Below are 14,499 nucleotides of genomic sequence, written 5' to 3' on the forward strand. Positions count from 1 at the left end.
CTGTCCTGTAGGTATCCCTATTTCGCAATGCACACACGGCCAGATGCTAACGATAACTGACAGCCACAGTTCTAGACCTCTGTCGAGCAATATGCTCTGTGCCCCAGTGGTGCCATCAGCAGAGCTCTGGGAGGGTGTACAAACCTTGTGTGCGGCTTTGGGGTTCTGGCTTTCCATCTTTATCAGCACTGGCATCTTACCAGTTTACAGCTCAGAGACAAAAGTGAATTACTGGGGCTTAACATTATACACTGTCTGATTCATCCTAGCTGCGTGTGTGCTCTTGACACAAGAGGCAGAAAACAAACTGCATTAGCAGAAAGTGTTTATCATCAAAAGTCTGCGCTCATGGATTTTGTCCTGTGTTTGCCACAGGCTAGGAGTGCACTTAATTACCACAGTTCAGCTGATGTCTGGAAGCTTATTAAGCCAGGGTAACTCACTTCTGTATCTGCTAAAGCTTTCATTAAAATGGCCACCATTTTTGCCATAGTGAGGCCTCAGGATAAGACAAAGACTTAAATCCTGCAGAAGTGAACTTGCATGAGGAAACAGCGAGAAGGAAACGAGCAGCAGAGAGAGGCCCAGGAGAAGGTATGAGTCAGAAACAAGCAGGAAAGCAACAGACCTGCCATTCTGCTGGTGGCACCCAAATCTTAATTCTCTGGTACCCGCAAGCTTGTAGGGAAATTCCTGAAGTTAAAATTTGGTCCAAAGAGTAAAACTGACACTCAGAACTGAATTTCCAAGAGTTAAGATGGGGCCTGGAGTCAGCAGCTTGGTTTGGGCTCAGCACGCGATAGCACAGTAGAAAGAATGGCAGGTGCTTCAACCAGCAACCACTTGGTGTAGTAAACACATTGGTGCTGGAAGGCGATCTTAACCACCCTCTAAAACTCCAAGGAAATTGTCACAGTGATGGATCAAATAAGGGAGCCAAGGGATAGCTCTCAGCCCAAACTCGGCTCGCAGCACAGCTTTCTCTCTTCCCTGAAAACACTAACGTGCCATTAATCAGCATATGCTCGTGGGCAGACTACTCCAACGGGAGAGAGTTCGCTGTGGCGGTGTGATAGATTAACATCGGACCCAACAAAGTCTATGAATTCAGATGCGGCCATGTTTATGCTGTCCCCAGGCCCCAAAGCAGCTCAGTTACCTCAGTGCGGCACAGTGCCAGGGATGCACCGAGCGTGCCAGACCCAGCTGGAGCACCCGGTAATCAGTAGCCGTGAGGAGCGCAGAGCATCTATACGTGGGCAGGCCAGGCACTGGACTTGGCAACGCTAGCGCTGAGCCGAGCTACCCACCGCAGAGGTGTCCGTGTGTTGCGAGCCAGGCTTGCCAGCATGCCTGGAGAGCTGAGTAGGTCAGATGCTGTATCACATGAAGCTTAAGACCTAAGCTAGCGGCACGCTCATCTCTGCTTCCTCCACTTTCTTTTCAACAATACATTTCCTTCTCCTCTGCCTCTGCACCACAGTATTTGTTGTCCTTTTATTGCCCCTGCCCAAACACACTATCCTCCCATATGTTCCTTATTCATCGTCTCACCACAGCCCCTCAATCAAGCTATGCATCGAGGGAACATGTCGGGGCTTGTGCAAACCAAGCTCTTCCAAGAAAGCCTTCTAATACAGTCATTAAAAGGACTTCCTTCCCCCCACACACACATTATGAGGAACAGCAACTCCCATCATCCAGACCAACAGAAATCTCACTGCATAGTTATCCTCTTACATGGACTCAGCCACCAAACACTTGGCTGGAGATAAGGATGGCTACTGATCACATCAAAGCCAGGCATCTCTGAATTGTCCCACTGGGCTGTAAAGATTAGCCCATCAGCCTGAAAGATAGAGACTTGGGAGATTTCCCCTGTGCAGCAAATACAGAGCTCAACTCTAAACAGATTGTCCATAAATCAAAGTACCCTCCTAGCACTCCCACCAGTGGCAGGGTAGTGGGAAAAACAAGCATTTTGCTAAGCATCCACCTCCAGTTTCATAGACTAATTTGGTTTTTTTAAAAAGAAATTTCAGATCGTGAAAGAAAATAAAATTTTCAGAAGAACTGCTAAGTATACTCTATCAGCAAAAGACTGAGAGGTCTTACAACACTATAGATACATATATATATATATAATTCAGGATGAAGATTGGAAAAGGAAGGAAAGAAAGCCCTGATGGATTTGGCTCCGGCAGTCAAAGAATACAATTTTGTGAGTCAAGCATTCTAGTAACTCTGCTCTCCTTTCACACAAAATGATGAGGGACTGTTACTAGCTGTGCGACAATATATCTTCAGACCTTGTTATTTTGAATTTGATTTTTTAAATGGATTTTACCAGAACCAATATTATTCTTGCCAGCTTTAAAGGTGCCAAGGACACACTGCTGACTGGGGGCAGCATTTTCTTTTTCAGGCACTAGCTATAATTCAGCCTCTAATTTCCCCACTTTCCTCCACCTTTTCTTCTGTACAGACTTTTGTTTCTGAATAGACATGAACAGGGGCAATTTGGGAATTCACTTTCTACAAGTTAATTTCATGGCACTTAGCACACAAAGTGAAGTAACTTTAAATGCAAGCTTATTATTATAAGCAGTTTCAAGCACTTGTCATCCTGGTGATTTTTTCTCCATGGCCTGAAACCACATCCTATATATAACTGGAGGGGGATGTGAAAACTTTGTTTCAATTTTGCATTGGAACAAGTATTCTTCTAACTTAATTAGGACCATTTTATTATCACTTCTCAGCCTCGACATATCATATAAGGGCTTTTTCAAAGCAAGAGAAAAATTACCCTCTAATACCAGTTGCCCACCTTGTACTTTTTAATGGTCAAGTTTGACTATTGGCTGGTGGATGAGACTACAACATGCCACATCCCACACATATTTCATGTGTCCAGTCTACATGAAAGGTCACCTGATCTCACCCTAAGATGCTGCTAAGGTGTTTTCACACTCCCAATTGCTCTGAAGCACAGCCTGAGACTGAGAGTTTGCGTGGAAACAAGACACACATGCACACAGAGGCTTCAACAGAGACTCCAATTCCTGCTTTGCTGGCAGCAAAACCATACCCTGGCTGTTCCCAGAAAATAGCAAGCATGGAACAGAGTTGGAATAGAGCCACTCCTTGGCACAGAGGTATCCTACTTGGGCCCCTCATGTTCCCTCTGGTACACATATTCCTGAAAGCCTTCTAGGTTAATGCTAAGGTGTGCATTTTTTCTTCTACTGACAGCCTATGACTTCAGCTCCCCCAACTGCTCTGTTCAACCCTTGGTTATCCTACAGCATGAAAACCTGGACTATTCTGAGGGTGTCCTAGTATTTTAGTTTTAAAGATCATGTTCAAAAGGACTGATGGCTAAAAGGCTGAGTCAGCTTTATCACTGCTAAAATGATATTTTAATCTGAGATCTTTCTTGAAACATAACTTGAGATAACAGAACAAAGGTAATAACAATCAATGAATTAGGGTTTTTTTTTTTAAGAATAAAGATTTCCCCTTGTGTGCTTCAGTATTTCAGATACCACCTACCACTTTAATCTGGGTTAGTTAAGGAAATCGCAGTTTATGCAGCTTCAATCACCTTCAAACTGACTGCTAGCATCCCCCTCCTCGAGGGAAGGGAGCAAACTCCAGTCTTGTTCACTTCTTTTTTCATTTGTTTCCCACTCATATTACCCGGTTTCTCTTTGAACCTGCCTTTCCCTCATTCCTTCTTCTCACTAACTACATACTAATGCAGACTTTAATTTGTACACTCCAGGTTTAGCAATGAATTCTTTGTTACAGCTTTATGAAGACACAGAGAGAATCTTTCCTATCACATAGCAAAAAATATTAAGCGCACAGTCCTTGCAGTAGATGCACAACAGCTTTCTCTCTGCAAGCATCACATAAAGATGAAAAAGGGAACAGGGCTTTAAATTATTCTTCCCCAAAAGCTTACTTAGTTTTAGGGGGGATCCCATCATCCGGTCATAGTCTGTGTGAATATATTTGCTCTAGCCTTAAATTCTGTGGGGAGCTCAGACTAACCAACTGATTAAGTATTTACCTAACCTATACCAGGGGGTTTGTATGCCAGACTAAATCCAGGCAAAGACAGTTATACCAATGGGAAAAGTCCCACTATCCGTCCCTCCCCCCAAAAAACCCCCCAAAACCCAACAAAACAAAAACCAAAAACCAGCAAAAAAATGCACATAGCACAAATACGTAAGCTAACTAGGGCTGTACTGTGGATATACACCAGTGTGAGGGCAGGCAAGACAGAGGGTCTTTCATGGGTCTTCCAAGACAGAGGGTCTTGGAAGTGGCAGAAAATAAACATAGACTGTAACTCGGGAATGGTTGTTTGCTCTCCTGAAAGTCAGTCATTAAAGCGCTGATGGATTTCATAGCTCTTAATAGTCCCTGTATCATTACTACCTAGTAGGCAAGCATTCATGGGTTACAATGGAAAGCTGCTGATTGCTGCTTGTGATCAGCAGCCTGCCAGCTCTCGCACAGCTTGGCTCCACCTTCTTCATCCAGAAAGAAGGGAAAGGAAACTGAAACAGCCTTCAGTTTCCATCAGCTGCACTTTGAAAAGTGGGGGCAAAAAAAGGCAAGCTAAGCAAATTCAGCACATAATAACGACATTACATGCACTGTTACTAACAGCTCAGAAAAAGCACATTTGGGGAAAAAGACTGTATACAATTACTTTTGGTCAGCTAAGCATATATGTGTTAAGCACATGTGCATAAAATACACACACACTATTGTCCATTTCTGTTCTGTATTATATCTGCAAGCTAGAGCTTATACAAGCTATCTAAGAATTGTCACTGGAAAATCAGAGATGGACTAAGCATAGATCCAAATAAAGCCTAAAATAAAATTGAGGGCTGAAGCTTTGGCTTTGCTTTTGTCAGCATGAAGTTGTTAGAAGCTGTTCTGTGTCCTGGACTGCATTCAGATCAGTGCTGGAATGCAGCCTATATCCATCTCTTAAGCTAAAGGAAGTATTTTTAGACTTTCTAAGATGAAATATTAGGAGACAGAAAACAGGAGCTAGAACCAGATTTGAAATTTCACTTTGAAAAAAGATGCCAAGAAACCGACACTACGTACAGCAGTATCAAATGTACAGAACCAGCCACTGCTATCGCATGAGGTCTAAGCCATGCCATCACAAAGCCTGCCAGAACAACTCAGGTCCCATGTAGGAAGCATCATCCACAGGTAGGCTTCAGGCTGGCCGCAGGTGGCTCTGACAGGACGAGGACAAGCTGCTTGTGTGCCCAGTCCCATTCACAGGCTCTCTAGAAAGTATTTCTGCCTTTGAAGGTGCACACCTTGAGTAAGGTGAGAACAGGCACCCGCTACACACAACACCATCTCAGCCAGACTCCTTGCTACTTACTACTGCTCTTGCTGTTGTTGGTAGACTGATGCTTGGCTGCTTTGCTCCTCTTCAGATGTTGTCAGCTTCTGAGGGTTTTCAGCCTCCTCTGTTTTATTGTTGCCATCCCAGAGGTAACCTTGAGAGGAAAACGGGGTACTGGAGGCAGCAGCCGTGCTGTACCTGCTGCCTTCCCTCCATCCTCTAACCCCAGACATTGCTTCGGGAGCACCTTGCCTTGTCAGAAGGGAGTATTGCAGCTAAGGCTAGGGACAGACTCAAAACTTCGAGTTCTTACAAGCTGGTTTCAATTCCTTGTATGACCCGCCCCTGCCTGGACTCTCAGCTGTTAGACATCCCAAATACATGCGCTGGTTTCCGAGTCATCCTCCAGCTGATCTATACTAATAAAACAGTCGACAACAGTTTGTGCAGTCTTGGAACAGGCTGCTTCAGCATAAGCACAGTGAGGTCTGGCTGAAAGCCGTATTTCTGACAATTTTTTACCCCAGCACTTCAAATTCGCCAAAGACAGAGGGGAATAGCTCTAGGAGGGTTGCTGGTTTCTATTTTGTGAGAGTGTAAGGAGAAAGATGAAAGTGAAACTAAAAACTAACCCGCAGATAAATCCTAAGGCAATGGTCCTGCACAACTCCAATTCTGCCTTTCAATTCTGCTCAATCAGAAAACTTCTTTACTTCAGCCTTCCTAATTCTACCTGATGAATAGAGGACAAATACATGATCCTCTTAACCGGAAATGCAGATCCTTTCAGTGAACACATCTGACCAGTGGTATTGTATCTATGGGATCTGCAGGGCTAGGGAAAACCAGCAACCTTCTTAATATCACTAGTAAAATAAAGATGTTTGGCAGCTCCTAACCCAAGAAAAAAAGAATTAGTAATGCTACTCAAGCTTTATGCAGCAGAGCTAGGGAAATTCAGCTCCACACATGCAGATCCTGTCACTGTTTGTCCTCAGCTGCTCAAGCTGCACTAAAACCACATTGCTGAAGCGGTACTTGCGTGGCCAGGTTTCCTGGCTGTCCAGACTGTCTAGGTCTTAAAGCACACCCCACACATGCTGGGAAAGTAGCAAGATAAAATGCCACATGGAGAGCCACAGGCTCTCTCTGGTGTTCATGATGCTCCCGGGGGTGCTGTATGGGACCCTGTCACCAGCAGCACACCTCCCAGAGCTGCCACATCCAGCAGCACATATCTCCTAGGGCTGCCCGATGAAGGCAGCATCAATAGTTTCTCCCTCCCGCCATCCCTCCTAACATGCTCTGCAGCAGAGATGATCTGCATTTGTACACGAATCATTCTGTACAGACTACGGAGTGCAATGGCAGTACGTTGCAAAGGGATGAGCTGGTGCAAAGTCCCTTGCATCCCTCCCAGAACTGTCTTGCTTCCGGGCCATGATGGGTCTAGCCTGGTCTATGACCACACAGGAACACTGTGGGTGAGTCCACTATGGTCACTTCTTGGAGACAAGACAGCAGAAGTCAAACAGAGGCCCTCTGCCTACCTTCTGCAAGCCCTGATCTCTCTAATCCCAATCTCTCTTGAGACAATTATGCAGCATTCATTGAGATGTATGCAGAAGCCACCCCAGGTTGGCAGTGCAGTCTCTCTTTTTGGTTTCTTAGGGGAAGAATTGGTCTCTGGGACATTTTTTAAGGAGCTGGCTCAGCTGGGGGGATGGATGCCAGTTGCCTTTTAGCTGCCTGGGCCATTAATCAAGAGTGCTTGCTCACACAGCCCCTGTCTTCGTTTGGAAACTGTCCAGGAGACCAGAGCAGGCTATAGTCCTCTTTGACCCATGTTGCTTAAAGCCGTACACTGTGGGCAAAGGAATATGTCCAGTTTGTAAGACATTGCTGAGTCATAACTGCAAGGCAACTCATGATGTTGTCAACATAGGCAGTTCCTTGCTTCAGAGTGTTCCAGGCTGGTGTGGAAGGGACCATCTCCTCTGCCAGATGTCTTCAGGAATTGCTAAAAGAGCAAAGGGCCTCACAGCCTTGGAGCAGTTGTGCGGGCTTATTCTTTACCTCTGGACTCTGTGGAGAACACAGACATTTTGTCCTGGATAGTGACTGGGCTCTTACCAGAAACCAAACACATGGCACTTGACAATCTGAGTCATCCCCCAAGTCATCCAAGAAGGTGTTCAGGTAGGCCAGAAGGCTCGAGGCTTGCTGTCCTGCTTCATGTCGGCTGCCACCTGCTAAAGGCAGGCCCTGGGGAAGATCTCTTAACCCAGGTTCCCCCTCCTCTTCACAAACACATTTTGGTTTTTTTGTACAAGGTGCTGGCAAATGAAAGTAAGCATCAAGCTTAGTCCCTTATGTAGGACTGCGGGGTAAATACATGAGGTGCAGAGAGACCAGAGGCAGCGCAAATGATAGGAAAGTCATGTCTGAGGACTGCAAAGATCTGTGGGATAACAGCTGTGCCTACAGGCACCCTATCTGGTAAAAATCCAGCTTCGACATCTGGATTCTTCTTAACCCATGCAGATTGATGTCTTAATAACCCAAATGTAATTACGAAAGTGGATTATAATTAATGTGGTCACTGCTGCTGTATCTTCAATCCCATATTGTTATGTAAAATTCAGATCTAATACCTGTTTCCTGTTGAAATTTAGAAAGTTTTGGCTGCAAACAGTAACTGTAGAATCGAAGTAGTTTATATCTATGTTGCTCAAAAAAGAGGGATGGCTCTGTTGCCTCCAGCTATTAACAATTTTTTTTTAAATTTTGTGGAAGGAAATTCCTCAATAGAAAATTATCTTCTGCTTTGAGAAAATCCTTCAGCAGACATATAAAATATTAAGAATCACCATATTCCCTCCCTCACCTGTGTTTTTCATGAAATTACATTAATAAAACAAAATAACTTCTGTAGAGGAACATTCTATATTGAACCTTTATTTCCAGCTCAGCAGCATCATGAACTATACAAAAAATGAGAGATATCAGAGATTCTTTCTCACTATAAAGGATACTCAGAATCCTGGTCAGCCACCTCATCCTTTCTTTGGGAATGCCAGATGGGATAAAACTCTCTTCTCTGAAAGAAATAGTATTAAAAAAGATAAAAAAAAAAAAGTATTTAAAACAATGTCACGTCCCCTACCTCTCCTTCCCTGAAAACACCTGTTCATTCTTCATTATTTCACTGTTGGTTTATGGATTTTAAGGTTTTGCATTTTTAAGTTTTTTCCAAAACCACGGACACTTTTAATTAAAAGCTAAGACTTTCATTTAATCCAAGGAGACTAGAAGCCTAAAGCCTGAAGAAAAGCATCAAACTGCAGGAGACTTTTGAGAAAGACAGCCAGGACAGGCTAGCTTTCCTACAGCCCACTCTCTATTTTTCCCAGGAGCCAGCAAATGATATCAGAAGGCCTTGACTGCTGGAGAACTGCCTTTTCCTTTGCTGTCAGCTAAAATACTTAGTCCTACAGCTGAGTATGATGCTCAAGAGCTCACATGCATAGGTTTTTCCCTGGATATTTTGACTAAGTAGGTAAGACACACAGCTGAATACACTACAGTGCATATATGTGTAATTGATCATTAGGAACATCTCCCTGCATTTTAGGGCAATGACAAGGCATGGCAAATATACCTAGAAGCATACCTATAATTAGCACTGCATATAGTGTTTTTGTACCATGATGGAAATTAAGAATTGAATTTTTAAAGATGCATTTTACTTCACCAAGGTTTTTCTGGCTGAGTACTCTAGCTCGCTGTACAATTAGTTGTGAACAGAAAAAATTAAACTGGACAACAAGTAATGTTCAGCTAGACTTTTAAAACACTTGATCTGAAACATGCTTATGGCAAGCAAAATATCTGAGCTCACGGTAGACCAAACCCACAAAACATTAATATGAATGAATATTGTAGTATCGCTTTTAGTTTTGTGCACTTCACATAAAATCTTTCGTCAGGAGCAAGGTTGCTCTGTTGTGAGGGCAGTGCGTTCTGCAGGGTTGATAGCACTAATTGTTACAGTTCAGGATGCTGAAGAAGAGAAATTTCTCTGCTCCCTGGAGAGGTAGCTCCAGAAGGAGGGTGAAATGTCAACATTTGGCCAAGATTTATTCTTGTTTACATCTAGGACTGGAATTTGTCAGGCTCAGCAGAAAGAATGCCATTAGCTTTGACAAGTGCATGTGTGTGTCTGTGTTGGGTAATCTATTTAGGAGATGTAAAATGCTGCACGCACTTTCCATTTTATTGCAAAAAGCTGAAATTGACGGTACCTGTCAAAAACTATCATCTTCCACTCTCTAAAAGAAAATTGACCCTTGCTGTGTCTGCAGTATCCTTCAGCGTTAGAGCAGGTCCACCTCTCCTTTAGCTAATAATACTTCAGTAAAAGGAAGTGGAGATTGAAAATATAATTGACCTGATGTCCAGAACTTGCTATATTGAGGTCCTGAAGTAGTGCCTGAAAATTATTGCTACATTTTAGGAGTATTCTTATGCCTGGAGAGTGCCATGCATATCTATATTGCTATATAAATAATACTAAATAATAAAGCAGGGCTATTTTAAAGGTCTGATGTTATAAAAACAATCAAGACTACAAATGAATGTTTTATACCATTAAAAATGCCTGCAACAATTCTATTGGAAAAGGCAAACAGGCAAACTATCAGAAACAAAGAGCTCTTATAGCTACTGCTCCAACATTGTGACCATAAGGAAAAAGTCATTGAGAAGTCTGACAATATTAAAACAGTATTTGTAAAATTCCTGGCTATATTCTTAACAGTTTTTAAAGCAGAGGAGATTTACTTGTGCATAAATTATTTTAACACTCTTATTCACAAAAGATACCTCAGCCTTTTGCCATATATACCATCTTCTTCATGGAATAATTGGACTCTTGTAATTCCTGAAGGCCATGATTAGTTCCAGCTTAGGATTTTGTATAATATACTTCCCTGTGGTACCTGGTCAACCAAACGTGTCATACAGACAATTATTATAGTATCTAGAAAGAACATTACATTCTTTATTGTTGAATGTTTCAGAATATGTTACTTAAAGAAATTAGTAGAAGTCCACATGCCTCTTTTTGCTTTTATAGTATATTGCGGTAATTAAAGAAACATACAAATGCTTTTAGGAGCAATGAACTCTTCCAACCTCTAATCCTGGTGCAGTGGCTGCGAAGATTTATTCTTTATTCATTTGTATGCACATGACAATTCAGCAAGGCTCAAGTACTGACTCTACCAATTTTATATGATACGCCTTATGATTTCCTTGATAATTCTCAATTATACTCTCTTCTCTGCCTGACCTCAGAAACTTTAATCTTCGGCATGAAAGTCCCTGCCATTTTAATGTCACTGGTCAGGTGCTACACTTACAGGTACACTGGAAATTGTCAGTGGTAAAGAGTAAATCCAAAAGGCCCCCCTCCTTGTTATCAATTTCACAAGCTTTAATCTGGTATCTGTTTCTAGATTCTCCTTCATTCCTGACAGAGACTCTTGCCAGCATTGATCCTGACTGCAACATGGAATACTGTAGCACAGACTGTTTAGGAAAGTCATTTACAGGAAAAGTATGCAGACAATTAACTTAAATGGCATAACAAATATGGACAACATTGCTACACATTAATAGTGACAATATGCTGGAACATACCAGTGTTTAGGATTAAATTAAAATAGTAATGGACAGATTGTCTCTACCAGCACCATCCTGTGCATAGCGTAGCACACAGCTGTGCCATGCTGAGAGGAGCTTCCGGAAAGAACCATAACCAAAGACCCAGCTGCTTTCGTTCCTCCCCTCCCTGCTTCCAAGGGAAACAACCTGCGGTCTTTCCCTTCCAGCAAAAGATGACTTTTCCTTGTGTTGATTATCTGGTTGGCTCTGCTTAATCTATATTCTTCCTGAGTCTCACTGTCCAGAAAGTGGTACTACATAGCATAGCTGGTGATATGAGGAAGACATTCAGAGCAATGCTTTCGATCTCAGAGCTTGCCTAGATGTATCTGCATGGACCACAGTATGGCCCAGTGTCTTTAAAGGCCAAATTTTGCTACCCTTACAATGACCTAAGATGTCTCCTGAGTGCACTGATGATAACTTCCTTGCAGAGGTGATCAAGGAGCTGACAAGGGGAGATGCTCTTCTGGATCTGATACTTATGAATGGAGAACTTGGCTGCAGTGACCACGAGATAGTAGAATTAGGGCAAAATAGCAGAATCACAACCCTGGACTTAAGGAGAGCAGACTTTGACCTGTTGAGGGGTCTCAGGGATTTGCTTGGAAGGATCCCATGGGATACAGTACTGAAGAGGAGTCCAGCAGAATTGTCTGATTTTCAAGGATCCCTACCTAAAAACTTAAGAACAGTCCATCCTGACAGCAGGAAGTCAAACAAAAGGGGCAGGAAGCCTGGGTGGATGAACAAGCTGCTCTTGACTAAACTCAAACATAAAAAGGAAGTGTACAAGAGGTGGGAGCAGCGGTAGGTGACCCAGGAAGAATACGGAGCCACTGTCTGAACGTACAAGAAAGAGGATCTGGGGAAATACAGGTTGTTCAGCCCCACCTCGATCCCAAGGAAGGTGGTGAAGCAAATAATTCCTGGTGGACAAGTTGACCATAAGCCAGCAAAACATTTGGGATTCCTCACCCTCCTGTATTTCACATGGATTTTATGTGGTACCACTTAGGTAGATCTTGTATATTATGGTTGTATATCTGGGTATTAGAGACATTCTTCTAAACTACTTTGGGTTTTGGTGGTTTAAAATTCATTATTGTTGATGTTCTGCTGATTTTTGCCCACTGAGTCTTCCCAGTTTTTCAAAGCAACGCAGCTGTTCTTGTTTAGAGCAACCCACGTGTATTTCCTACAGTTGCCTGGCCAAACACACACAGTGGCTAAAATGAACAACTCTCATTCAGTTTACTGTCCCATTGGACTCAAGGATGCCACTTTTATAAATAGGTACTTTTCAAAATGAGTAAATGTTGCAGAAGCTGGAAAAAATAGGTATTATTTTCTGCAGTCTTTCGCTTCATAGATATGCCTCTTAACTTTCTCCTAGTCTTATTTGTTTGGCTTCTTTTTATTTCCTGCCATTTCAGTTTTCTCCCCAAAACAAATACGTTTCTTCTCTTATGGCTGATTATCTTTCAACAAAGAGCATTACGTCATCAGGAGAGACCTAGATTTTTTTAAACAAGTTGCAATAAGGTGCAGAAGAGGAAAATTAAGGGAAAAACCCTAAATTCCAATACTTTCGGTTTATTTTTTTTTAAACTGAGTTTGCTAATCAAAAAGTAGTAAGTGACATGCTATTCTGCATTACTTCTTTGCAAATCAATGAACAACAAATGATTAGTTGGGGACATTTGTATTGATTTTAAAATAGGTTTTAAGAGTACAAGAAATTCAATTCCACTGAAGGTTTAAAAAATTAATCATGTATGATTGTATGTTATATCTTAAATGAAGAAGTAGAAGGGAATGTATTTCTTCCCAAATGGATCATCATACAACTTCCAATTATTTCTGTGCTGTAGAAAGTTAAATTTATACATCTATCTAAGATTAATGAAATGCTATATATGGTCAACTCACCTTTATGGTTAATAGCAGCCGTACTTTGAAAAGATACTTAGAGATTGTGGGAGACTGAAAAAGTTAACGTCTCAAACATTGTGGAGAGATGAGGCGCGATTTGCATGGCGACGGCAAGTCGGCTAGCGTGGGATGGGGAGAGCTCTTCGGAGGAGAGACTAAAGAGGTATTGTCTTGTGAGACACTGAAAGAGGTACTGTCTCACACATTGTATCGAGATACGGTGCAGCAAGTCGGCTAGCACGGGATGAGAAGAGCGCATTGGAGGATGCGCAGTTACCATCTATAGCCAGAGGTCACACAGAGTTTTATCTAAGGAATGGGCCTGCGACCACCCAAAACTTGGAATAAAACTCATCGCAACCACCCCCCTCCCCCAGCGCCTGCGAACTTTTGAGGACCAGAACAACATAAGTCCTCCAGGGGCGTGACCTGAAGCAGGGATTAGAGTATAAAGAGACTCCTTCCCCAGGGAACGGTGCGTGCCCATCACCAGAGGATTGCCACGCCTGTCACCGTCATCGCGGGATCCAAGGGTGGTGATAACTTTCCTTCTCTTTATCCTCCTCTCTTCTCTTTTCCTTTTCTCACTTCTCTTTTCCTCTACTCTTCCACTGTACATGTATATCTGGGCATACGAGTTTTGGATGAATTGTGACGGGTTGCCTGGAAAATAGCTCCATTGCCAAATTGCCTCTGTTCGTTCGCTGAGCTTGCTAGTTCGTTAAGTTTGTCTGTTCGTCTAGTTCGCTAGTTAATAAAGTTGCTAGTCTGACTGTTCCTCTGAGTCATTGTCGTGACTCTACCGGCCCTGCAGCTCTGCCGAGCAGAGATCGGCCTTTGTCGGTACACAAATCCCCGGGAAATCAAAAGATTCACCCATCTCGCAACCCACCGAGTGGGACGACACAGAGATGAATTAAAGCAGTTGCCTTTCGGTACTACAGGATTGATGAGTATCAATCAGATATATGAAACCATGGTATGTGCTCAGAATGATGCCTCAGAAGAGCAATCGTCGTTTTAAATAGGAGATAAGAATAATAATTCTCTTTGTTGAGTCACACCGCTTAGCAATCTACAGATAATTCAATTCCATTGCCGGTATTACCAGGTAGGAGAGAAGGAAAACTAGCATAAGGGCAAAAGAAGAGCTGTTATGCTGCTGTAGTGAACAGAGATTGACATTTTACATTTTGTGATACAGGACTACTGGTGATTGACAACTTCTGCAAATGAGGTATCACTTGAAGATTTTCAGAAGGGTGAACCATGATCCTACATGTCAGCATTTTCAGGAAATCAAAATATAAATATACCGAAACATATACAGACATCAACTAAGGTGCAAACATATAAATATTAAAAAGCATTTTTAGTGGTTTTGCTTGGGGTTTTTTTCCCAGATGAATTTTTCTTTATCCTTCCTTTACATATGTTTTCCC

General features: G+C 42.5%; 1 protein-coding gene across 1 annotated transcript in view; it reads right to left on the reverse strand.

Moving 5' to 3' along the window:
- The window catches only part of EPSTI1 (epithelial stromal interaction 1), a 48,305-nt gene extending 42,596 nt beyond the window's left edge, over positions 1–5,709 (reverse strand). The window contains exon 1 of the mRNA XM_072854278.1: positions 5,432–5,709. Within this exon, the coding sequence (XP_072710379.1) occupies positions 5,432–5,628 (197 nt within the window). The 5' untranslated portion in view covers positions 5,629–5,709. The remainder of the gene's footprint in view (positions 1–5,431) is intronic.
- Positions 5,710–14,499: the final 8,790 nt, after the last annotated feature.

This window comes from Ciconia boyciana, chromosome 1 (genome assembly GCF_034638445.1).
Source record: "Ciconia boyciana chromosome 1, ASM3463844v1, whole genome shotgun sequence".
Lineage (NCBI taxonomy): Eukaryota > Metazoa > Chordata > Aves > Ciconiiformes > Ciconiidae > Ciconia > Ciconia boyciana.